General features: G+C 39.8%; 1 protein-coding gene across 1 annotated transcript in view; it reads left to right on the top strand.

Moving 5' to 3' along the window:
• Positions 1-10,252: 10,252 nt before the first annotated feature.
• Positions 10,253-27,475, top strand: part of LOC149276967 (inositol 1,4,5-trisphosphate-gated calcium channel ITPR3-like) — a gene marked incomplete at its 3' end in the record, with an annotated part of 57,929 nt that continues 40,706 nt past the window's right edge. Inside the window, exons 1-8 of the mRNA XM_089503184.1 lie at positions 10,253-10,341; positions 23,625-23,695; positions 23,879-24,000; positions 24,540-24,626; positions 24,762-24,920; positions 25,070-25,168; positions 26,386-26,469; positions 26,642-26,788. Of these exons, the coding sequence (XP_089359310.1) occupies positions 10,253-10,341; positions 23,625-23,695; positions 23,879-24,000; positions 24,540-24,626; positions 24,762-24,920; positions 25,070-25,168; positions 26,386-26,469; positions 26,642-26,788 (858 nt within the window). The remainder of the gene's footprint in view (positions 10,342-23,624; positions 23,696-23,878; positions 24,001-24,539; positions 24,627-24,761; positions 24,921-25,069; positions 25,169-26,385; positions 26,470-26,641; positions 26,789-27,475) is intronic.

The raw sequence follows: 27,475 nt of genomic DNA, 5'->3' as shown, positions 1-27,475 counted from the left end.
TGCGAGGGTTTAGGAGGGGTCTCGTTCCCGTGATTCTCGCAGGCCGGTTTCTTTTGGATTGCTGGTGGAGTTGGTGGGGCTTCCTTATTGAGGTACCAGTTTGTGGCCGTTTTTTCAGCGTTGCTTGGGTGCTTTGGGTCTTCGAGTTTGGTTTACATTCCTTTAGGATTGGGGCCGCCCCGGAGGAGGCTAGGTGGGGGTTGAATCAGGAGGTGATTATGAGGCTTGGGCGATGAGAGTCTAACAGGTTTCCGTCCTATGTCAGGCCACATGTCCTCTAGGTTGTGTGTTTTTCTTGTCCTAATGTTTCATTCTTTGTTTCTTTTAGGTACCGGTAAAGTGGTCGTGTGGATCTTTTGCACTCGTTTGTGTATTGGGTGGTGAGGCTGGCGTCAGTTTGTCCCCCTGGCAGGCAGCGAGGCTTTGATCCAGACAGGCTGGTGATCCGGTGGCTGGGCTTCCGATGCATGCGGTGGGACAGGGTTGGTAGGGAGCTGTCTCACCATGTCCGCCTACACTGAGTGCCCCAGGTTCTGTTGCTGCATGTGGGTAGGAAAGATCTAGTACAGGTGCCTTTTGCGGGTTTTGATTGCCAATATGAAGGCTGATTTTCAACAGTTTTGGGCTGCTTATGCTCGTACGTTTTTTGTCTGGTCTAATATTGTGACCCTATCGGGTTTGTTTCGACGTGATGGGGTTCACTTATCTGATGTGGGTTTGGATATCTGGTTGCTTGATGTCTAGACGGGCCTCAAGAGGGCTCTGGCGGTGGTGGGGTGCCAGTGAGATTTAAGTGGTTGCATTCCCTGGCTGTGGAGGTTTTATGCTGGCATGGTGCTAGAGCTAATCACCTTTAGGGTCCTAAAGGGACAGTACAACCAAATACAGATAGCAGTGCCCCTGTCTCTACAACTCCTCTAGCATATAGCAGGTGAGTTTGGAAGAAGTATCACAGCAAATGTATGGCGCAATCCAAACCGTATCAATTCATGGTGGTTTGACACATTTTGCGAGAGAGTCAAGGGTGTCTCATTACAATCATCATAGTAAGACTGACCCCTTTAATCCTCCCATTTCAGGATGTATTGGTTTCAGAGTTTTAGAGGCCCTAGCAGAAGTGCAAATTGTTTGTCTACTAAATGAGGCTTTCTACAAATATCTGCATAAAAAGGTCTGACTAACAAGTTATGCAATGTCGAATTTATACATATCAGTAAAGCTGAGAATTGTGTCGCTGCCAAGATTGAAAAAAATATAAAAATGCATGTATCTGGAGTATGTACACATTAAACTTCTTATGGTTGTAGGGTTGAAAATAGTGACCAAACCTTGGGTGCCTCACTAATGGTGTCCAGAGAAGGTTGACTATTACACCAGCAGCACATTATATACCTCTGTGGGGTTAATTTGAACTAGCAATATAGGCACACCAAAACCATTATTATTATTAATTGATTACAGTTAATTTTGATAGAAATTTGTGGTAAAACGGTTGCATGGCAAGTGTGCTCATGATCCTACGAAAATACCCTCTGTTGTCTGCTAACCAAAATTATTGTTTTTTTGTTGAATAGTTTTACTATTAATGTTACAAATCCAGCATTCTAAGGGAAAAAAACATTTTGAAACAATAATCTATATTCTCTAATATTTACCATATATATGAAATATATATGTAAATCAGGTATTTTAAAAATGAAGTCACCTATATAATTAAATTTTGGGGTGTTTATTTCTATTCTTCTATAGTTAAAGAAGAAAGCTCAATCTTTAAATCCTTAAACCCTTCCGGCCCAGGGGTTTTTTGGTACCTTAAGTCCCTGAGCAATTTTGACATTTAAGCCATATTGGTTCAGCCATTATTTCCCTTTATTGTGAATGGTGCATCCACGTATACTATATATTGTTTTTTCATGAAGAGAGAGTTGTCTTTTGATACCAAAGTAAAAACTAGCAAAGAATATATTAATATATATAGTCATCTGTATGGACCCAGTCCCTGACAATATATATATATATATTGTCAGGGACTGGGTCCATACAGATGACTGTAACGACCCAGAACACCCAAAGATGGTGTTCAGGAGTTATTGCGCAGTAGTGGATTTGGACAGGGCCTGGTGCAGGGCGACTGCACTCTCCAGGGTGTTGAGCACCTAGGGTTGTGCAGCCACATACTAGGGCCCTTACATAGGAGCTGATGTTGTCCAGAACAAAGCAAAATATCCTGCAGGCACCCTGGAGCAGACATGAGACATAGCACTAGAATAACGCACAGGATGCTGCAGGCTACGCAGAGTAACAGCTGAAACATAGCAAGCAAGGGGGAGAGAGCGAGCAAGGGACAGGGAGACCGAGCAAGAAACATAGCCAGACAATACATACATAGTACAGGACACAACAAAGGGAGCAAGGCAAGGAACACAGGGGATGGCGTGAGGAGCCGGAATCCTCGGACGCTTCTCCTGTAAGCAAGGATAGGATATCTTAACTGTGACATGGGGTGAGAGGAACAGAGATTCTCAGCTGATTCAGGGAAATGAAGGCAAAGGTTCATAAGAGACAGACAAACATGAATACAGGGACTAGCCTAGGACTATGTGATAACAATTTGAGATTTCGTCACATCATATGGCCATAGCATGCTTAGGCCACCACTACACCAAAGTACTCCAATATTCAGTGGGTCCTAGCACTAAACCCTGCCTACTGAATTAGTAATAAATTGAACCTAAACACAGAACCAAGAATGACATACCTTTAGACTGCAGACTGAGACAAACATAACAAACGAGTGGGGCACACCTTCTAAAGGAAACAGAGCTGAAGCTAAGAGCAAAACCGGCATCAAGGAATCGGAAGCACAGAACAGAGCATATGGAAATCAAATGGATTACAGCAAAGGGGGAACAATAGCTGTTGATTATTTACATTTGGTATGATGGGATTGCAACTCTAATTTTGAACAAAGAAGTCAAAAATGCCCACAAAATTATATATTTCTGAAAAGCAAACAACCCAGAGTATCTCATCAGGAGTTACATAGTTAGGTAGGCTGAAAAAAGACATGCATCCATCAAGTTCAGCCTTTCCCATATCTGTTTATTTCTTGCTGTTGATCCAAAAGAAGGAAAAAACCCAGCTGTGGCTCTTTCCAATTTTGCATAAACTAGGGGGGAAAAAATCCTTCTTGGCCCCAGAATGGTAGTCAGATCTCAGCTTGGATCAAGAAGCCGTTTCCCCATAATTTAAAAATTGTTGTTTAAATGTCTGTACAGACTCTGATAAAACTACTTCTGCAGGCAGAGAATTCCACATCATTATTGTCCTAACTGTAAAAAAGCCCTTTCCTTTAGCCTAAATCTCCTTTCTTCCAGTTTAAATACGTGACCACGTGTCCTATGTGGCTTAGTAGGGAAGTAAACCAAGAAATTAACTGACTGACATAGTTTGTTGTCTATAACAATTCCCAAGTGCATAACTTTGCATTTATCTACATTCAATTTTATCTGCCATTTGTGTGCCCAGTCCTCCAGTCTATCTAAATCCCTCTGCAGCAAAGTGATATCCTGCTCACATTGTATTACTTTACAGAGTTTCGTGTCATCTGCAAACATGGAAACATGACTTTCATGCCTATTGCAAGGTCATTTATAAATATGTTGAATATAATTGGTCCCAGGACAAAACCCTGAGAAACACCACTTACCACTTTTGTTTGACGATACTCCATTTTTCCTCAGTGTCTTTATCACTAAAGAGTTTATGCCAGTCAATATGTTGTAAAGCTGCCCTTATCTTATTGAAATTGGCCTTTACTATATGTTTTAGTATTCCCCATGTGCAATTTATTTTTTGAGTTTATTTCAAAAGATACCAGGAGCATACAGACAATTTTAATGCAACCACTTGGCCCCCAATCACTGCCAAAGTTGCCCGTAAAAATAATTTCCTGCACTCTTTTCACCAACACATCTGTGTTGCTTACAATATTTTGAACAGGTTATGGGTTTGGGCTAATTAATCCAGCCTAACTTGTTCAGCCGCTTCTCTAGATTATATCTTTTTGTAAAGCAGTCAACCAGAGCATTTGGACATTTTTTTCATGTAGCCTTTGGCCATCATTCACTTCCTAAGTCAGCTGTAGCAATAATTTCTAGCCTAAATTGTTCAGCCGCATCTTCAGATTACAGAAATACCCCACATAGATAGAATTAATACAAAATCCCTTTTTTGTCCCTGCCTAAAACCATCTACGTTATCCCCAATTCTCTCTTATCACCCACCAAACTAATCTAAATCAACCCTAACACTATAGATAACTATATTCTCAACTTTGTCAGATCAGTTAGCCAACATGCAGGAAAAATGCAGGGGCCAGTACCTGTGAATTTACAGTAGCCACCCCTCTTCTAAAACACTCCACCCTCCTATTTTTAAGGAACACACAAAACAAACATGTCAGAATTTAAAAAAACTAATAATAAAAAAAAATGATTGGGGTGGGATCCTTGCCTCTCATCAACTATAACCTCCCAGGTTTATTTTACTAGCAAGCCCTGCATGTATGGTTTGGGTTTTATATTGATGTTTTTTTATTAATATTGTGTGGGATGGGGTGATGTTTTGTGAGTTCCAGCTGAGAACAAAAAGGTTTTCACCTAACTCACATGCATTTGCCTGTAATGTGAAAGTTGCATGCAGTTGCAAGGATAGCATTTGATAGCAGATATAATACATTCGGCCCATCTAGTCTGCACTTTTTTCTTGATGTTAACCTTAACCCCTTCAGTCCCCGATGAACGTACCTGTACATCCTAAAAAAAGCATTCAGTAAAGCCCTTTAGGACATACAGGTACGTCCTGACTTTCTTGCAGCGGCAGGGACACATCCCTGCAGCTACATAGGAGACCGTTTGACAGCCTGGACTCCCCCTGTCAGCCGAAGCCAGCATCACTGATGACGTCACCCGGAAGGTCATCGGAGGACAGGATATCCTGCTGGGATATCCGATTGCTCCTCCTACTCGCCGATGATGCACAGTGTAATTCCCAATGCAAGTCAATGGAGACTTGTATGGACATCACAGTGTGATCAGTGCAGGGGTTTCACAGGGAAGAGAGTGAAAAACCATGTTTATCACTCTTCCCACAAGTGGAAAAATAAACAAAAACAAAAAAAGAAGAAAAACGAAAATCACTAAAATAATACAATAAATAAACAAAAAAAATAAACAATAAAGTGAGCTAAGTAATGTTATTGTGACATCACTGGCATAAATAACATGTTCAAGACCTCTAACATACTGCACTGATAACAGTGTAAAAAATGTAAAAAGAAAAATACAAAAAATAATAAAATACAAAAATAAATAAAACTAATTTTAAAAAAGATAATAAAAAGGGAAAACCCTTACATCCCATTGCCCTAGCACAACATCTAAAAGGTATAACCTTCGACCTCGTGCACAACCCCTAAACCCGTTAAGCCATAACTATGAAAAATACTATCCTATAGGATACTATATGTAATGGATGGATAGGGCCCTCTAAAAAAAGAAGGAAAAAGAAGGAAAAAAAAGGACGTGGGGTATTTCCATCTGCAGATGTAGCTAAACAATTTTGGCTGGGTTTCTCTACCAAAACACATACCCTTTGCAAAATAATCTAAGCAAAACAGAAGTGTTGCTGAAAAAAGAGCAGGAAATTATTGCTACAGGCAACTTTGGCAGTGATTTGTGGACAAATGGCTGCATGAAAAATGTCCAAATGCCCCTGATAAGATACTATGGGTTTTTCTGCTTTACAGGAATATGTATACTTTTATGGTGGTATTTAGAATTATGGGGATGCTAAACAGGCCCAAATGAGAAATACGGCAACTAAAGCAAAATGTGAAAATTTTACGTTTGAAATCTATAACCAGGGCCACTGGAGCCGAGTGGGGCAACTGCTCCAGGCGGCACTTTTGAAGCCCTTTTTTTTTTTTAAAGAGGAAGAGAGAGAGGGGCGCCGAGGGGTTTTCACTTACCAAGTTGTCAGTACCTGCTCGGCTCTCTCTCCTCTGCGAGCCCTCTAGCTCGGTCTCGGTGCTGGCTTGTAATGCTGAGCGCCGGAAGATGACGTCGCAGGACTGCTGAAAGGTAAGTACAGGAGGGGGAGGGGAAGGGTAGATAATGGGGGGGCGGCATTTTAAACTTCGCCCCAGGCGGCATTTTGTCTTGGGCCGGCCCTGTCTATAATGCGCAACTTGTGCCCTGTAATATCCCCAAAAAACTATGCTTGTGTGGTAGTGCTGTAATCAGTAGATGCAGCTGAACACTTTAGGCTGGATTTCTCTGCCATTTCACATACCCTGTGCAAAAAATCATAAGAATCCTACAAAGTACTAAAAAGTGTTGGTGAAAAAAAGCACAGGAAATAATTGTTTTTTTCTCAAATTTTCGCTATTTTTACTAAATTTCCCATCCTAAATTTTCAGGAAAGGGGAATAATGGCTGAACCGACACACCGCAAAAATGGCACAATTGCTCTTTGGGTACCAAAAACCCTTGGGACTGAAGGGGTTATTCAGTCCTTGGTCTGGTCTTAAACTTATATCTCTATTTATATCCCATTAATGTTTAAATTTGCTCACTGTTTCATCCTTTACCAGTTATGATGGGAAGCTGTTCCACTAACCTACCACCCTTGCATTACATCTAAGCCACTGATCCATTAGTTTTAGATTTCTAACATTTCTCCTCTTGGGAAATTACTCCTGCCCTGTACTTTGTAGTGGTAGCGCCAGGGGTGGTAGTGATAGTCTCAAAGGCGGTTGTGGTTGCATTGGTAGTGGTGGTTTTATTCTGTGCTTAACCATAAAATAGTTTGCAAGCTATCTGCACCTGGATCCCTCATTGAGTCCTTGGTTATAATTCTGACTAAAACCGTGCCTTACTTTTGTAGGTGGGGTGGACAAGATTTTAGCATTAGTAGTAGATCGAGGATGTTCGTCTGTACTGCTGCGGCTGCTGCTTTTGACTTGTGGTAGAAGTAGTTCAACTTCTGACTCCAAGCAAAAAGGCTTTTGCCTACTTGGGACTGGTATACCAATGGACACCTGACTACTACTTTTTTTGTCATGCCTGCTGCCAGCGCTGCTCAACCCTCACTAGAATCACTCATTCTCACAGACATTTCCAAATGTTTTATATACTCGCTGGTATAAATAAAAAATAATAATTAAAAGGTATACCGCACAAAGTGTCTTAAATTAGTACTCAGGGACAGGTTTTAAATTTTAAGCAACTTAAAGACAGTCACAGTTGTGTGCAAGCTCAGTAAAATGCCCTGTTTTCTCACCAATATTTATCAATAATGATATTGTGGATAGATATTTAAAAACTTGTGCACAAACCACAGGTTTGGCTGGTATTAGTGTAATTGGGCAACTATCTAAAACTACTCAGGAACAGGTTTTAAATTTTAAACAAGTGAAAGACAGTCACACGTGTGCAAGCTCAGTAAAATTCCTGTCAAGGAAGGATCGTCTAGCGGGTGTACCCAGGTCGTTCCCGTCACAACAGCCATAACAATCCTGTTTTTTGGCTAGTTCTACCATTCTATCTAACGGTCATTGATATGTACCCTCCGATACACAGTCTCTCCCACTTCACCTCATCAACAAGTGTAATTGGCATCAAAACAACTTGTAATGGTGGCAGCTACACATGGCGATAAATGGATGAATCATGACACATTTTCATGCACTTTTGCAGTTCGTTCTGGTTAGTTTCGGTGATTGCCCTTGTTATTATTGATTCGTACAAAAGCACGAAACAGGCAATTTACGTTAAAAATTTTGTTTGTATGAAAATGAATGCACAAGTCGAGTTCTTATAGCTGTTGACAGCTTGACTGGGCTGATTCATGGTGCACCTTAAAGCACTTGTGCCCAGTGTCTTAAGCGTTAAGAGAGCCCTAGGTTTACCTGAATAAAATCTGAAGATAACAATGGTCCTTCTTGTTTTCTATTCTCCAGAATTTGGAGGGCTTTACGTTGAGTGGTGCGAGGAGTAATTTTTAGTCCTGTGAGATGCTTGTTCCATTATCTGGGTTAAGGATGAAGAACGACCATCTCTGAGAGCCATTTCCTTACAAGACTGTTACTTCTTTCAGCCACACATCAGCTTTGTTTAAGAGGGCAAACAACACAAAGAGTGTACATAATACAAGGAGATCATGTCACAGGCAGCAGCAAAAATGAAAGACATTTGGGGGGGTAATAAGTCCTTGTGTTGGGGTGTCATCTCTGGGCTTGCCAAAAATCTGCCTGCTTTCAAGATGTCTTTTATAATACACTAAACTCAAGTCAGATTTCATAGATAGAAGTATCTGTGAAAGACTGATCCACCATTAAAAGCAGATATTGCAATGATAGGCTTGTTCAGGGAAAGGGAAATAGGGATCCAGTAAGTGGGGCCAGATATGGTGGTGTAGAGAAGCTTATTTCCAGGGTTCGGACTGGGGATGACAGGGCCAATCTGGAATTTAGGCTAGCAGCTGCCAAATTACATAAGTGCGGAATATGCATGGCTGCACCTTATGTTTTTATGTTCATGTAGTGTGCAGCACTGAAGCACCGGATCTAGCTCTCTAGTGTATGGGGTGCTAACAGTCCACTGGGCAGTTTCGTTGTGTGACAGATGGCCTATTACCAAAACAAAATCAACCTAGCAAAACGTAGAAAAGTTCCCTGCAAAAATGCTGAGAATGCTACAAACACCTGCTTATTCCAAGCAAATTTGAATATATCCTTATTGGCCAAAGCAGTAAAATCATCTCAGGAGGATGTGAAATAAGAAGCCTCTGAACAGAGATAAGTGATCTACATCTCATCAAAAAAAACCCTTGTCACAAAACCAATTAAAAATCCTGTTTTACCTGAAACAGATAGACTGATTCTACACCAGATATTATTGAATAACTAGAAGCAGCTCGGTCGAACAAATGGAAGAGAAAAAAAGTTGTCAGACATCAAATAAGAACCATCCAAACCAATTTAAATACATAAAATAAATACCTAAAACAGTTTAATAATGTCCAGGAGAATAGTTTATTTCAAAGGAGAGAAACGTTAGAACAAAAAAGAAGTCATAATGAGAAACTAGAGGGTCAAAAGCTTAGATTATTATGTAAGGAAGCGTTACTTAACTGGTGATAGATAAGTGAAACGGCCTCTCAGAAGCTTACACAGTGAGGAAATTCAAACATTTCTGAGGCATATAGCTTCATATATGTCTTTACATCAGGACAAATGGGGTGACTTAATTGTCTGTATGGATCGTACTGGCTGTCAAATTCTGTGTCTCTATGTGTCACACCTGTCCACCACCATTTGGGTTCTACAGGTACTTCAAGCCACTTAAATGAGAATAATCAGTATTTTAAAGAAAAATATTTTTGTTTTCCTTTAATTATTTGACACGCTTTGCACGAAGCTCTACAGATTGCTTTAATGTTGTTAACTATGAAATGCTTAAATTGTCCTGAAAACTATTTTTTTGGCAATATGTAAGGCATTTTTAGAACAAATATGTGCATTAATATTGTATACATGTTTCTGTAGCACTGCATATGTTCTTTATTGCCCACAATGAGCACCTCACAAGCATCCACACACCAGGAGGCAACAGTGCAAGGATGGAGTTAATAGCCTGCTTTGTGGCGCGGGTGCAGGGGTGTGCCTGTGCGGCAGACAGTACTTGCATTTAAGAAAACTTCCTGGTTATTTATGTACAGGTGAAGGGAGGGAATGAGAAAGGAGGAGGGTCAGACTGGTAAGAACAAGAGAAAGACTGGAGACAGTGTGCACTTGGGAGAACGAGTGTGAGAGAAGGAGGCAACTAGTGAAAAAGAGAGGGAGGTAAAGTTGAAGAGAGGAAGTCAGAAATACAACGTGACGGAGAATGATGTGATACGAGGGAAGGCGACGCATGCAGATACAAGCAAACCAGACACGACTGAGAGAGAGAGAGAGAGAGAGAATATACAAATTAAACGCAAATAAAGGCGCAGTCGGGCATTGCTCAACAAGAATAGATTATCAGAGTTAGGAAAGGAACTGAAGCAGAAGTCAGGCACATTTGAGAGATAAGAGTGGTGGTGTTAGGGTAGTTCAGGCTGCTCTAGGGTAATGCACTCTGTCCACACAGCCTCCTCAACCTGATTTCTGGGACCTTCGGTGCAAACTGTGGAGGAGACAGCCGAGATGAGTGAGATGTCCAGCTTCCTGCACATTGGGGACATCGTATCCCTATACGCAGAGGGGACAGTATGCGGCTTCATCAGCACCTTGGGGTGAGTTTCAGTGCCTGAATATGTATTAATTAATATATTAAGGTGTTTCTGCGGGAATATTATTGTGTGATGTATGTTTAGTGGGTGGCGACGATATAGTGGCGTATGTGTGGTGTTTGTACAGGCTTTCAGACTGGGAAGAGTTTAGAGAGTGTTGTTTCATTAAGTTACAGCGCTACTTTTCATAATAAGTTAGGGCACGGGGATACAGGTAATGGCCTGCTTTTAAGCACTTGGTCGCCTTACTAAGAGCAGTGAATCAGCATTGAGTTTACATGGATTTGAGTACACATGTAAATGTCTACCTGGGCTTCGTTGAAAGACATTGATGTACTGATAACGTTCCAGATGCAACTTTTAGAATCACATACTGTAGTATGAGCATAAACAAACCATCAAGTTTTCAATTGCAGGTAAAAAGGAAAAATAAAGGCCTATTTTATTTCCAGCCAGGGAAGCTTGGCAAGCAGTCTCCCCCATTGCCACACACACATACTATAGGTGCTACCCTTGCCACACATACTATAGGTGCAACCCATGCCCTGTCAGTGCAGAAAGGAGATACATAAGTAATGCCCAACTGTCCTTGAGGGGCCATGACACACCAGGTTGGAGAAAGGCCATGGTCGTTGATTTACTAAATTGAAATAACCAAACAATGTGTTCTTTCAAAACATTGACATATACCAAAACATTTTCTATTAAAAAGTTATTATCAAATAACAAACTCTTGGCCTAACCATCACCCAGAGTATTAGACTAATAATTGCCCCGATACAGCCCTGATAGCATGAACTGTCTGCTTTTCTAAGGCTGCATTATGAGGGTCACCGACCCTATGACGCACGACAAGATAAAGCAAAAAGGGAAGGGTGGGTTTCTGGCACCTTAGAGTGTGTCTTGTGGCAGTAAGTGAGCCGAGCAGTACCTCAGAAATTTATATTAAAAACTACCTGCATGCAAGCTAGCATAGCGTGCCATGTTACACTGCCTTGACTTAGCACTAAAACGAAATCCCCCTTACCATCCCCACTAGCTACTTGTCCCGCAGGGCTTAAGGCCCACGATATCAATTTAGGAATAAAAAAACCAAACAAATTGGGAGTGATACTTTTTTATGCAGTGCAGCCGCACAGTGAGTAAATAGAATAATCCACCAATATTTGATTAGAGCACTGCACTGTAAATGCAGAGGGTGTGGTGTTGAGATGCTGTGCCATGAAATATAGACTGCTTATTGGTAGACTGATGTCTATACTTATGAGATGGGTTTTGTTTTAGTGCTGCACAAAGAAGTTAAGTAGACTAAGGTAGAGGCGCTTCACTAATAGGCCACTAACCTACTTAAATACCTTGGTTCGTCCTGTAACTGAAGCTCTTAGACTCTGTAGTTACACTTTTCCTCCCTGAATGAGGACTGTGTGAAGACATAGAAGTAAATAGTTCAAACATCTGGACATCTTATAGCAGATACAATAGCTTTGCAATCTTGTAAAGAACTCTAGAAAGTTTGCAATATGCAAGTTGCCCATATACTGATAATACAGACAGCTGGGATACGTAGGCTCTAAGCCATTGTGTTAGTGGAGCATCTTGCTCACTATTGTTAGTTTGGTAGGCATTATGTTTCCCTGTAAATTCCTACACACGTGATATTCACATTTCTTTGTACCCCATGTCTCTGTTAAATTGCACGTTAGGTTTATTTTTAGTGCTACACAATTTTCAAAAGTGAGGAAATGATTGACTTCTTATTGATATTGTTAGTTGCTTGTGATTATTATCTCCCACTAGCCTTGGTCATTAGGGCTCACATATTTTACACACTAGTGTAATAATCCCACTGGTACATTATATGCCAGTGGGTTTATTATATGGTTCATTATGATGGTCTCTGTTGACCAAAACACTAACTACTTATTGCAGTTCCGTCGATTCAAAAGAGCAGTATGCTCTCTCCACCTTGGTTGACCATCCCTAAAAATAATTCCAATATTTCCAGCTTATAACTAATTTTACAGTTATTGATGTGTCCCATTTTAGCTGGTGGTTGTCAGCAGTCCTGTATTTATATAAATGTGAAATAATAAGGGTCATATGTAGTTGATGTTTTAGTCTACACAAGGATGTTCATGGTAGGATGTGAATCTGATGTGACTAAAGAGGAAGAATACATCATACTTTTTTGGCCTGTACTTTTTAAATTGTCTCTTTTGTGATAAAGGAATACATATGATGCATATTATGTTGAAGTATATCTAGAAATGCCATTATAGATATGTATATACATGTATTCATCCAAGTTTTTACTGTAGAAACACACACACATTCTCCTGACTTCATCTCATTCTTTAAGCGGTTTTACACCTCCCCATGCCAGAAATACAAGTCCTTCCTGTTTTAGCGGACCTTTCCCCTTTAAAGTTATTGTACTGTGTTTGTGATAGGATTGACTATAAATTGGTTTTGATTTACAGTAAATTTTACTAGAGGTCATGTTATTTTGTTGCATATAAAATACACCCTCTCGCTAAGAGTCCTCAAAAGGTATTATGTATAAGAAAAAATATAGTAAGTTATTTGTCTGTGTAATGATAGTGAATAGATATTACAAAGGCAGAGCTAATAATATATGGCTATACTGCTGTATCAGTTTGGCATCATTTGCGCTTATCACCTAAATATAAATGTAACAGATATTGTGTGTTAGCATTTTTTTGTGAGTTCTCTATAATAAATAAAATACATTGGCATAATGTGTGTATTGCCTAAGTAAGTATTAAGTATATGTAATAGTGTGGCATTTGTGATTTTCTGACACTCCTTAATGAATGGGTTAACAAAAGTTATGTCTCTGTGCCCTGCAGATAAAGAAAGGAAATGAATTGGAGGGGGGGAGTAAAGGGGCGGGATATGTCCCTTTTTGTCCCTTAATCCAGTCATTGCCACAGGGAGCTATGATATTTTCTTAATAATCTTCCTCCATGAAGAATTACCGTAGTGTCTCAACAGTTAGGAAAAGCTTTTATTGATTTATGTAGTCAATCTCTTAACAATGTATTGTGGCTCCTAATGCCGAAAAGCAGTAATCTCGTTATTAACCCCTTAAGGACAATTGGCGGCCCCAAAACCCATTGAAAACAATGCATTTTGAGCCCGTACATGTACGGGCTTTGTCACTAAGGGGTTAACACCCATGTTGCTCAGTTACTGTATTAATATTGCAAATTATGTTAATGGAGACCTAGTATCCTGAGTGTGCCTATTTAAGGTACTGTAATTGCTGTAAGCGTCCCATGGAGGGGCCCTGATTATTATGTGTTGATTTCTAAAGAACTATCATGTTATTCAGCACTGTACAATGGTTAGACACTATATAACAATTAGGACTTACAAAAAGGTGATAGCGGCTCTGCTCCAATGATCTTACAATTTAGGTATTACACCCTGATTATGGAAGTATCCAGCACCATCCCTGATTCAGCATAGCTGTTTAAATTATCGGGAACAATGGTTTGAAGTATGCGGATCCTGTATAAGGAAAATCATGCTAGTTTAATTTCAATATAAATGGTGACTTTGATTTGAAGTTAAAATCTGGGACTTCATGTGCATAAATCTTTTGCTGGGATGGTTTGTTCATCTTTTACATCTATGTGATCTGAAAAGTTGTGTTGTGTTTTCAATTGTTTGATATCCACGAGAGCACAGTATGTATGTCTATTTTTTGAAGAAAAGGTCAAAAGGTTAAACAATAAAGACAATTGTTCTTTGCTCGTATTTACCAAGGGGGCCAATATTTGTATATTTTTCAACCTTAATTCATGATTGACTAAAATCTGCATCTATCAGAGCCATACCAAACAGGTCTTGTGTTAAATTACTAGAAACTCCAGTGTGTCTGGTTTTACCGCAATAGAAAAGAATTTTAGGATTTTTAAGAACTACCTAATTAGCAAACTCTTTGAAAGTAGTGTACATCTGTACACATCAAAATGAAAGCATACCTGGTTGTTACTTGCAAACTATGAGTAAAGATACACATATGTGGATATGATGACTTCTTAACTGAAGTGTTTCAACTTTCAAAGTCATAGAATAAGTAGTAGTAATGCTTCCCCCCATGTTTCACTATTTGGCTGGATTAATTGTAGGATATTTATTGTTATTATTATTGCTATATCATATTTCTTTACATAGTCCATATTATACAGACTTTAGAATGGGAATTATATATTATCCATAATGTATGTTATCAAATGGATGGGCTAGTACGTTAAAGGAACAGTGTGATAAAAAATTGTATGGCTTTTCCTGTAAAGCGGACCTGTACACTAATTAAACACATTTCTTTTTTCAGGACAGGAAGTAAATTAGATAATATGGGCTTTGTTCCATACAGCCATGGATCTTGTCTTTCAGATCATGAACTTTTAAAGAAATATTTCCAAAACAATTCTGCTGACAGAAGTCTGATTTTCTAGCTTCACTAACTAAAATTTGCATCCAGTAAAATGCCTTTGTGTCCAAGCAAAAATAGACTCCAACATACATTATAAAGTGAAGAGACCAGTACATATTTTCATCAGCTGCATTAATAAAGATGAAGATTTGATCTTAAACAATGCTGCAAGGGAAGAAACCATTTAAAAGCTCTGCCTGGGAGACAGACAGTAGCTGCCACCAGATTATGGTGTGAATCATCACTTATTTACTAATTACTCCATCTAAAAATGATCTTCTCTATTTACTGGAGCCACTCCCTCCCTGAACATCCTCACACCCTAAAGGGATTTATATTCTCTGTATAGTTTGTTTTCAGCAGTTTTTCTGGGAGGTATTCAACAATTGACCTGTTTCCTCTCACCTCCCCTGATTTCTAAAAGTTCAGAATTTTTGGTATACATAAGTGAATCATAGTGTTCAATACCCTTAAAAACTAATAGTAAGATGTAAAATGTGGTTATATAATTTACTCACAATACAAAGTAAAATTGTGTTTGTATTAAATTGTTTCTATTGAATAAAATAAATTATTCTTCTTAGAAATACTTTGTAGACAGGCATCAATAAGTAACTAGGACACATTAAAAGTTTTGTTAATGCCGTGCCCCCTAGCCAAACCACACCCCATAAAACAGACACTGATGGTGTCGCTTAAGACAGCAGACACACATGCAGTTATACAAATTATTGCATGTCCTTCATGGAGTGGCTCCTATCCTAGTTTATGCACCTTCATTAAACCTCCTCTAGATGATCTAGACTTATTTCTTTGCTCCTATAATTGATTATTGTATCTAGACCCTCTGCATGATCTCGACTACATAGTCTTCAGCCTGCCAAACCTTTGGCCTGGCTGGCCACACTACTCCTTTAGATTTAATGTTTGTGGGGCTTATTTGTGTTCACTCTTTTGGATTATGGCCTGTGTTTAGGAACATGTCATTTAACGTTACTTGTGCATGTAATTTGCTGTAAAAGCTATCACATGTAGGCAAATACACCCGACAGTGGACTGACTGCTCGTGTAGTGGTTAGCCACATCCGTCCTCCCGTGATCCAGACCTGCACAGCGCTTCTGCACAGGTTGGAATGCATGATGTAGGGCAGGGGTGTCCAAGTTTCTTCTGCAGTGGGCCACTTAATCAGAATTTTATACGTGAGAGGGCCGCACTCATTTTTCACTGTGAAAAAATATGGCCTTTAATAAGATATGCAGATTAAAATAAAGTAAATGACACAAAACCTTTTACTTTTCCTCTCACTGATTTCTGGGCCTACAAAGTTTTTGTGACTACAAATTCAGGATTCTGGATAAATAAAAATGAAATAGTTCTATTTATTTTAGGGACGCACTAAAATGAAAATTCTGGACCAAAACTGAAAATTCAGGGTTCACTTAAAACGAAAACGAAAATGACCCCCCCCCCACCTTTAAAAATAATAAAAAAAATCCCACACTTTTAATAAAAGTAAGTTACACACCAAAATTGTACAAAAAAGTTATATATTATGATTGTTAACAGCAATACCCAGATTCCAGCATGTACTGGTTGGCTGGGCATGATAGGAGTGCTGTCAACAATCATATATAAATTAATAGTTATTGTATTTTTTGTCCAATTTTACTGCGTTAACACACCACAATTGGACAAAAAAAATCAATATGACTTGGCATGATAGGAGTGTGATTGCTAACAGCAAACACACTCTTTTTATACCCAGGCAACCAGTAAATGCTGGAACCTAGGCATGATGGGACTGTGACTGCTGTTAGCAGATTGCTGTTAGCAATCACACTCCTATCATCCCAAGTCAGCCAGTACATGCTGGTACAGGGTGGCTGTAAGTGCAGACCCCATACTGCTGGCAGCATCAATACACAAGGGGGGCAGCTATCCAGGTTTCAGCATGTACTGGCTGACTTGGCATGATAGGAGTGTGATTGCTAACAGCAAACACACTCTTTTTATACCCAGACAACCAGTAAATGCTGGAACCTAGGCATGATGGGACTGTGATTGCTGTTGGCAATCACACTCCTATCATCCCAAGTCAGCCAGTACATGCTGGTACAGGGTGGCTGTAAGTGCAGACCCCATACTGCTGGCAGCATCAATACACAAGGGGGCAGCTAGTCAGGTTTCAGCATGTACTGGCTGACTTGGCATGATAGGAGTGTGATTGCTAACAGCAATCACAGTCCCATCATGCCTAGGTTCCAGCACTTACACATCCATGCTATCACACACACAAATTAATTCATTCACAGATTAATTCCCTCAATCACGCATACTCATTCAAACACCCTCCCCCACCCCCTTACCTGCACTACAGCTCTCGATGCCGCTCACAGACTTCAGCAGGGGGCGTGGCCTCCCGCTTCCTCTGTACAGGACAATAGACCCTCCCACAAGTAAGCAGCTCTTGTGATCGTGGCTGCAGATCTCACGCGGGCCGCATGTTGGACGCCCCTGATGTAGGGGATACATCCCTGGTGGTCAAGGACAATTTTTTTATTTTTTGTGACCCAGCCCCTTCGTCATTGGTCTTTAAACATGTAACTATATATGTATTACAACTTACATATTAACTAGCGTAACCATGTTATATTTTCTGTTTATATATTTTCTGCTTATGTTAGATCTTGAAAGCCAGAGAAAATAACAATTTAAAAAATGCATTAAAGCGTATAACGCTGTGAAAAATATTTCTCACCCTTCCACAATCTATGGGGGCCCTAAGCAGGTACTTACCGTATTTGCTCGATTATAAGACGACCCTGATTATAAGACGACCCCCAAAATCTAAATATTAATTTAGGAAAAAAACAAAAAGCCTGAATATAAGACTACCCTATAGGAAAAAAGTTTTACTAGTAAATATTAATTCATGTAAACTATTTTTTCTTATTTAATAAAAGCTATGATTGAGAAAAATATATATTTTTTATTTCCTTTTATTTGCCAACCTGCCCCCCCCAGTTATGCACATCTGCCCCCAGGCTTGCCATTCTGCCACCAGAAATGCCTTATACCCCCCTATTTGCCACTCTGCCCCATGATGTGCCTTTTAACCCTCTATATGCCACTCTGCCTCCAGAAATGTCTTATACCCTCCTATATCCCACTGTGCCCCATGATATGCCTTTTAACCCCCTATATGCTCCTCTGCCCCATGATATGCCTTATACCCCTATATGCCACTCTGGCATATAGGGGGTTAAAAGGCATATCATGGGGCTGAGTGGCATATAGGGGGTTAAAATGCATTTCTGGAGGTATTATATATAACTGCTAACAGCAATCACACTCCTATCAAGCCAAGGCAGCCAGTACATGCTGGAACCTGGGGATGATAGGAGTGTGAGTACAGCCTCCCTATGCCGTGCTACCACCACCACCCCCCTTACACATCCATGCTATCACACACACACACTCATTCACAAACATTTAAATACTCATTCATTCCATTAATCACACATACTTGCTCAAAAACCCTCCCCCACCCCCTTACCTGAACTGCAGATCTTTCACTCGCAGACTTCTGCTGGGGCCCGGCTGTGCGAGCAACTTCTCTGGCCCCGGCCCCAGAGGAAGGAGGGGGAGGTAGAGTTATGTGAGGACTGTGCTAGCTTCCTGTTCTCCTGCTGCAAGTAGCAGAGAACCTGCTCGCGACCAAAGCCCGGTAAGCAGCATGGCCCCAGCAGACATTTTTTTGAGGTCTGATTAGAAGACGACCTCGATTATAAGAGGGGTATTTTTCAGAGCATTTGCTCTGGAAAAAACCTTGTCTTATAATCGAGCAAATACGGTAATATGCTTACATGCCAATGTTACATTTTAAGATTAGAGGCTTTAGAAGATAAGAAAATTTAGGAGGGTTGTTTGCTCAATGTTTGCATCCCTAAAGCACGCATCTGGGTAAAAACCCTGTAACACATTGGAAAGATGGATATATGAATGTGCATTACTCTGGACCCGCATGCCTGAAGTAGTCAGATTTCATGAGCTAGTTAAATATCAACCCAGTGCCTCCTTTTACATTTGTTCCTTAATAGTAACACAAACTTCACACAGATGTTGCCTCCCATGTCCCAATGAGAACTGTTGAAGCATGTGACTAGGTGGGCTGGTCGAGCCTTGAGCTTAGTTTAAGACTTGATAACTGACTTGAAAGTTGGGGTGGACCAGACTTGCTCCTCCTCCTCTAGCAGGGTGACCTTTGTTGAAGATTAACTGACTGATTGGTTATGTTCTTTCAGAGAACCAGACCTATAAATTGATTGTCTCAACTCCTCTCACACTATCCATTGTTCATTCATCTCTACCCTGGGCCTAATGTCAGTTGTCCTAATTGCTCTAGTCATTGCACCCAAAGGGTTGAAAGATAAGAAATGTAGCAGATTTTTGGTTGCTGCAGAAACTCTCATGTTTGCTTCACATTTCTATGTAACCCCCCCCCCAGTGGCGTCGGCAGGGGGGGCCAGAGGGGGCCATGGCCCCCCCTACATCATGCTGTGCCCCCCGGTGTGCCCCCCCAATTGAAACGCCGGCTTTTTTTTTTTTTTAATAGACCCGGAGGAGAGAGTGAGAGGCGCCGAGCGGTTGCTGAGGAATAAGTTCTCAGCAACCGTTCGGCGCCTCTCACTCTTCTCCGCGACCGCGAGGCCTCTTCCTGGTTCGCAGTGCCGGCATTTCAAGCCGAGCGCCGGTATATGTCGTCATATCCGGCGCCCAGCAGTGAAGCCGGCAGAACCAGGGACACAGAGACCTCACGATCTCACCGCTGGACAAGCCCAAGGTAAGTGAACTTCAAAGGGGGGGTTAGAAAGTTAGGAGGGGGTTAGAGAGTCAGAAGAGGTAGATAAGAAGTGAGAAGGGGTAGATAAGGATAGATAGGATAGATTGGGAGGGAGATGGGGGTGGATGGGATACATTGGGAGGGAGAGGGGATAGTTAGGATTGATTGGGAGGGAGAGGGGGTAGATAGGATAGATTGGGAGGGAGAGGGGGGTACATAGGATAGATTGGGAGGGAGAGGGGGGTACATAGGATAGATTGGGAGGCAGATGTGGTAGATAGAGAGGGAGAGGGGGTAGATAGGATAGATTGGGAGGGAGAGGGGGTAGATAGGATAGATTGGGAGGGAGAGGTCTTTATGGGACAAAAACGGCGTACGTTCAGCTGTTTGGGGACAAAGTTGACATAATGTGTAACTTAGGTGCTGGTCAGGTTCTATGTGGGCAGTGTGGACACCAGGGCTGGCTTTGGGGTGTGTGACCAGTGATCTATGCCTGTAATTTAGGGGGTTTTATCTATACCTTTAATGCAGAGTTTATATGTAATTTCCAATTGATTTATATCTGCAAAGCTGGGTTTTGTGTCATTCTGTTCATCTGTATCGGCTATATTTCCATACATTATTAATGTTTACCTGCAAATATAGGATTTGCATGTCTTATTCAGTTGATCAATACCTGGAGTGCTGTTTCCATGTGTTGATTATTTGATCTAAACCTTCAGTGCTGAGTGTACATGTGATTTCCAGTTGATATATACCTGCAATGCTGGGTTTGTGTGTTCTGTTGGTTTATACCTGCAATGCTATGTTTCCATACATTATTTATGTATACCTGCAAATACAAGTTTTTTTAAATCTCATTCAGTTGCATGTGCTGTTTCCATGTGTTGTTTATTTGATCTATACCTGAACTACAGGGTGTAAGTAAAAGAGCGCTATGGTTTAGTGAATGAGGGGACAAAGGGACTCTGGGGATGATTACAGGGGAGAGGACCTCTCAATGTCACGGTGCAGTCAGAAGGAGGGAACACTGCACTGACTCTCACTGTCTTCCCCTGATCTGCAGTCAGTGTGGCAAATATATTGGCTGCAGGGGCTAATATTAATATATATCGGAAGCTGGGACTAATGTTTATATATATCGGCAACAGGGGCTAATATTAATATATATTGGCTGCAGGGCCTATTATCAATAAATATTGGCTGCAGGGGCTAATATTTATATATATTGGCTGCAGGGACTAATACTATATATCGGCAGTAGGGGCTAATATTAATATATGTTGGCAGCAGGGTATAATTTCTATGTATATCGGCAGCAGGGTATAATATAAGTATGTATCCGCAGCAGGGGCTAATATTAATATATATCCGCAGCAGGGGTTAATATTAATATATATCGGAAGCAGGATGTAATATTTCTATATATCTGCAGCAGGGTCTAATATTAAATAATGAAAAATAACTGTCACTTTAGCTGTTATTTTGAAATCATATTTTAATCACGGTCTTTACTTCAAAGAGATAAGTGCATATTATGTAGTTAAAAATGCACGTCTAACGTGTGTGTGTGTGTGTGTGTATATATATATATATATATATATATATATATATATATATATATATATAGTGTATATGTACCGTTTTATAATTGGCCCCCCTACTTTGGTCCCTGGCCCCCCATGTGCCCCCCCTAAATATGAAACCTGGAGACGCCACTGCCCCCCCCCCCAAACTTCCCTGTCTCTTTGGTGCATCAAAGTAACCTTGGCTATGCCAGCTAAGTATTTATTATAAGAGTTTAACACTGTCTTTAACCCCTTAATGACAAAGCCCATGTAAAGGCTTTTCAATGGGTTTTCTATATATATACACTTGCTCACTCGCTCTCTCTCACACTCTCACACTATATATATATATATATATATATATATATATATATATATACACCAATCAGCCATGACACTGATAATGTTATCATGGCACCTGTCAGTGAGTGGGATATTAGGCAGCAAAGAAGGTTAGGAGCAGGAAAAGTGAGTGACAAGGGCCAAATTGTGATGGCTAGATGACTGAGTCAGAGCATTTCCAAAACTGCAGCTCTTGTAGGTTCCTGGTCTGCAGTGGTCCAAGGAAGGAAGAGGGGGGCAAAGGTTGGCCAATGTGGTCAAATTCAACAGATGAGCTACTATAGCTAAAGTTGTTGTAAAAAAAAATACAATGTGCATACAATATTCAATGCCCTTTTGCCCTCTTAAAAAAAAAAATTAAGCATGTGAAGACCGCATGTTGCAGAGCCTTGCAATAATTAGCAAGAATTCTTTATGCAACTTCATTTTAATTAGTTAAGAGTTTCTTCTTAGGAACTAAAATAGCTGTGGTGAATGTTCAACCCATGATGAATCACCTCTTGGTATTACATACTATGGAGTAATATTTTTCACATGGAAGATTAATCAATGAATATACTCAAAGGAGAAAGACAAAAGATGAACTTAGAAAAAGTGAACAGGCTGGTGTGGGGGGGAGCAGACCAAAGGTACTTGAGGGCATATAGATAAATACGAGGAACCAGAATATCAGAAAATATAAGCTCTTAAAACAACAGTTAATATATCAATTTCAGAGGGTTCCCTTAAAAACACACAATGTTGGGAAGAATGGAACAGTAAATTAAAAAGTATGGTTTGGCAAACAACCCTGATAGCTAGGTCGAGGTTGGCGGAAGAAGAGATAAGATTTATTATCAGAAAAGAATTAGCTGATCTTCTCTCCTCCCATTAAGTATCGGTCATGCGGATTTCGTCAGTCAATTCTCCGTCTGTATTCTCCTTTTGTTATCCCCCCAATGAATAATGATTATATTAGAATTCTAATTAGCAAATTGTACAGAAGTATAACTTTTTGTATAATCCTATAGCCATGATTATTATCTGTACAGTTTTATTTTGGATATGGTATTTATTGTATGTGCTGTATGCATTGTTTGTCTTTTTTATAAAATAAAAAAAAGAATATCAGAAAATAAGGATAACATCAAAAGCTTCATATGCAAGCTATCTAGTTTTTCTGTGTTTTAGTCCAAGGTAAAACCTAAAACCTTAGTTCAAACATTATGTTCATCACAGACTTAAACGTGTATTGTAAATTCTCAAACTATCTCACTATATAGTAGATGAGTAAATTGAAATAGACGCGCTGGAGAAAAGATAACCCAGAAAACAGCTGGCAGACAGAGAATAAGAATCTCCCACACAAATCTCCACAAAGCCAAAAATACAAAGGAAACTTGTGTTGCTGAAATGGTTAAAAACAAAAAAACCCCATACAAAATAAAATACAAAATGAGTCGCTTTATCCAGCCATCTATATATATCCTTATGAAAAATATCCTTGCTTTGATAGGGGTGTGACTATAGTGTCCAATATAACTTCTGCTGGTTCTTCAGTAACGATCCTTAAAAGGACATGACAATAAATTGCAGTACGCGGCAAAATATAAGAAAAGCTATAGTGCAGGTAACTTCAAAACAGGGCGAATATAATCTGAATACATTTACAGGATTAAGTAGATGTACATACATATTGTACAATTTATAAAGACTTGTAGCTGCACCTACATAAACTTTCTGCTCATTGTGTCTTCAATTGCAGATTAAGGCTTCAGTTTTGCTGACATTGGGGTGTGTGTATAATAGTTTTGTGGGTCTACTGCCCACTTCAACAGGGGAGATCCCTCACTGTATAAAACATTTTCAGTGCAAGCGTAATAATATAACATGTTTAGAAGACTGTTTTCTGTTTGGTTTTTTTCTTGTGCATGTTCTATAGTTCTCAAAACAAACAAGGACATTTCAGTTTATAGGAAAACATATTCAGTTTATTTTTAATCTTATTGTTAACAGCGGGAGATTTAAGGACCAAGGACACATTTCCCCTAGTAGCAAACATTGTACATATTTTACTCTCCTTCACAGGTTGGTTGATGATAGATGTGTAGTGGAGCCCGCAGCTGGGGATCTAGACAATCCTCCCAAAAAATTCAGAGGTGAGACACTTCTTATATTGTGAAGAATATGGTTTTCTTAGCTTTTTCTTTATGTATAATCACTACAGTGTAGTGCAGTAGTTTTTTCATGTAAATAAATTCCTGTATTGTTTTATATGAAAACTATTTTACTTTATATGTCTCCTCCCCATATGTTTTCCTTTTTCCGTTTACCGGCCTCAGATTGCCTGTTTAAAGTATGCCCCATGAATAGATACTCTGCTCAGAAGCAATACTGGAAAGCCAAACAGACTAAGCAAGACAAAGAAAAGATCTCCGATGTCTTACTCCTCCAGAAGCTACAGGTAAATGGTATTTGAACTGTTTGCATTCATCTATTTTAAAGCAATTAGTCAGAAAAAAGAACCAAGCTACATTATACCTCTATATTCCATGATTTAGAGCCCCATAATGGTATAATTCAATAGTAAAATTTACCTGCAAAAACTAAGTTAAATATTTAGTTTTAAACCCAATAGTGTTCTTCATAATTTTGCTGTTGAAATGTTGTAATGCAAAAATGATTCTTACATTCATAAGTAGCCACCCAAACAAAGCCTCTTATTCTCCCTTTTGAATTGTTTTGTTCAGAAAATGTTTACATTGCTGAGTGTCACCTTAAAATTAAGGTTAAAATTTATGCACAGAGAGCACTCACACTGATTCAAAAGGTAGTACTTTATTGTATGTTAAAGTACTTACTAAGTATATTGTAGCTTTAAGACAGCCAAAAAATCTTTTACTTATACCCCACTGATCTCACCTGAAGTTGGGTCATTTTAGTTAAGTTGGGAGTGGTCGCTGTTTTTAACACCACAGTCCTGATGTGTTATTCTTTCTACAGCATGCTGCACAACTGGAACAGAAGCAAAATGAGACAGAAAATAAGAAGATGCATGGAGAGGTTGTTAAATATGGAAGTGTTATTCAGGTATGAGATATCCATTGCACGCTCTAAGATTGTACAGCTAAATGAAAGAAGCCCAGGAGCAGAAATATTTGTTAATAGTTTATTCTATGTATTATATCTACACATCTGCATACCCACATTTTATATCGCCCACAGCTATTGCATATGAAGAGCAACAAGTACCTCACAGTAAATAAGCGTCTCCCTGCTTTACTGGAGAAGAATGCCATGCGTGTAACACTCGATGTGACTGGAAATGAGGGGTCATGGCTCTTTATACAACCATTTTGGAAACTGCGCAGTAATGGAGACAATGTAAGGGAATGCTCTGGGTTAGAAATACAGAGGGGTAAAAGATCAGAGGGAAAGAGATGCTGTGTGGGGAAAAAAAGAATGATAGTCTTTTGGAGACTCCAGGCTGTCCTTTTACTATCTTTTTAGTTAAACCCCTCTCTGCCTTTTAGGTTGTTGTTGGTGATAAAGTGAATCTAAACCCTGTGAATGCTGGTCAACCTCTACACGCCAGCAATTATGAGCTCTCTGATAATCCAGGATGCAAGGAGGTAAAGAGACACAGGGCAGGGCTTATAAGGAAAACAGAAAGAGATCTATCTCATTGTACATTGTACAGTTCATATCCTTGTGATGGTACTTACTGATTAAAAAAGCAATATGCACTACTGGCCACTTTATTACATACACCTGTTCAATTGCTTGTTAACACAAATAGCTAATCAGCCAATCACATGGCAGCAACCCAATGCATGTAGACGTGGTCAAGACAACTTGCTGAAGTCCAAACCGAGCATCAAAATGGGGAAGAAAGGGGATTTAAGTGACATATTTGTTGGTGACATTCGCACAGGCTAATCAAAATTGAACAATGGAAGACTGGAAAAATGTTGCCCAGTCCTATGAGTCTTGATTCCAGCTGAGACATTTAGATGCCAGGGTCAGACTTTGGCATAAACAACATGAAAGCATGGAACCGTCCTGCCTTGTAGCAACGGTTCAGGCTGGTGGTGGGGGTGTAATGGTGCGGGGGACATTTTCTTGGCACACTTTGGGGCCCTCAGTACCAATTGAGCATTGTTTAAATGCGCCAGCCTACCACAGTGTACCCATCTTCTGATGGCTACTTCCAGCAGGATAATACACCATATCACAAAGCTCACATCATCTGCTTTCTTGAACATGACAGAGTTCACTGTACTCCAAAGGCCTCCACAGTCACCTGATCTCAATCCAGTAGAGCACCTTTGGGATGGATGTGCAGCCAACAAATCTGCACCAATTGCGTGATGCCATCATGTCCATATAGACCAAAATCTCTGAGGAATGTTTTCAGCACCTTGTAGAAAGTATGCCACAAAGAATGAAGGCAGTTCTGGAGGAAAAAGGGGTCCAGCCCGGCACTAGCAAGGTGTACCTAATAAAGTAGCCAGTGAGTGTAGAAACCATGTAGAATCATTTAAAAACATTAAGGTCAGTGATTTTCTGTTGGTGATTTACATGAGTATTCATTGTTATTATTCATCTTTTGTTGAAGCTGATTGAGTACAACAGCCTTAAAAAGCCCTGCAAAACAGGACAATACAGTTAACCCCCCACTAAAATAAGTTTAATTTAAAATTACATTAAAACGTTTCCAAAACAATTGCACTGAAAAATGTTGTGTAGATATAGGATTTTAATGATAAAATATATTTGACAGTACCTGTTTAAGATAAGATGCACATAAAGAATTTGTGTATTTGATTTGATTACTATTTTTCTCCAGGTGAATTCTTTGAATTCAAACACGAGCTGGAAAATCAACCTTTTCATGCAATACAGAGACTATATTGAAGATGTTCTAAAAGGGGTATAGAACCTTTGCTTTCATCAGGCTTGTGCTATTTCTGTTGATCTTACATTTGTTCTTTTCCCTTTCAATGCTTGTTTTTGTATTGATATTTCCACTTTTCCATAATCTTCATATTCTTGCCTTTTTTCAAAGTTGGTTACATGTACTAATTTGTCCTCCATTTTTAAAGGGTGATGTGGTTAGACTATTCCATGCTGAACAAGAGAAGTTCCTGACGTGTGATGAATATAAGTCACAACTCCATGTCTTCCTTCGTACGACCTTACGTCAGTCAGCAACTTCAGCCACTAGCTCTAATGCTCTATGGGAGGTGGAGGTATGTAAGGCCCATAGAGGTCAAGCTGTCAATACTGTGTATTAGACTTGACTTTTGGCCAAATTTTTCACATTGTTGGCTCAATTCTGTTTCCTACTCTTTCTGATCGGACAAAATTCGGGGGGGGGCTTTCTTTTAACTGGGAACAAAACCTGTTGCCAAAAACGTCTCTCTCTCTCTCTCTCTCTCTCTCTCCACTCTCTTGTATCTACCCCCTACCTGCTCACTTACCTTCTCCGGTTGTTTTCTCATCTCCTCTGATCTCTCAGTGTCATGCTTCATGGAGGAAAACGGCAGGATTTTTTCAGTATAGATATGTCTGGCATTGCAGTGGATATCTATAGCCTTTTTTCTTTTGTTGTATGTAACCTTTTGCACACTGTCCTTGATTGTTTCTTGGGTAGTTTGTGTTTGCTAATACTTAATAAGCAGCACCTCTAAGATTTATTTGATTCTGAATGCTTAAAAGTGTACCCACTTTGAACCTTAACAACATTTTCTGAGAATCCTACCAAAAATGCTAATTATAGCTTGTTTAAGCCTGCCTGACCCCAGAAAATGTCTGAATGTAATTTCTGTCAACCCCCAAAAATGTGCGAGAGGGAAAGATAACTATATATATCTATAGCAGCCAAAAATTTCAGCAGGGGTTGCCATTAATTTTGGTTTGTTTCATTGAATCCCTCA

Source organism: Sceloporus occidentalis, unplaced genomic scaffold (assembly GCF_023333645.1).
Source record: "Sceloporus occidentalis isolate IW3139 unplaced genomic scaffold, rSceOcc1.0.p SCAF_222, whole genome shotgun sequence".
Taxonomy (NCBI): Eukaryota; Metazoa; Chordata; class Lepidosauria; order Squamata; family Phrynosomatidae; genus Sceloporus; species Sceloporus occidentalis.
The sequence above is the reverse complement of the archived record's forward strand: the minus strand, read 5'-3'. Positions and strand labels throughout refer to the sequence as shown.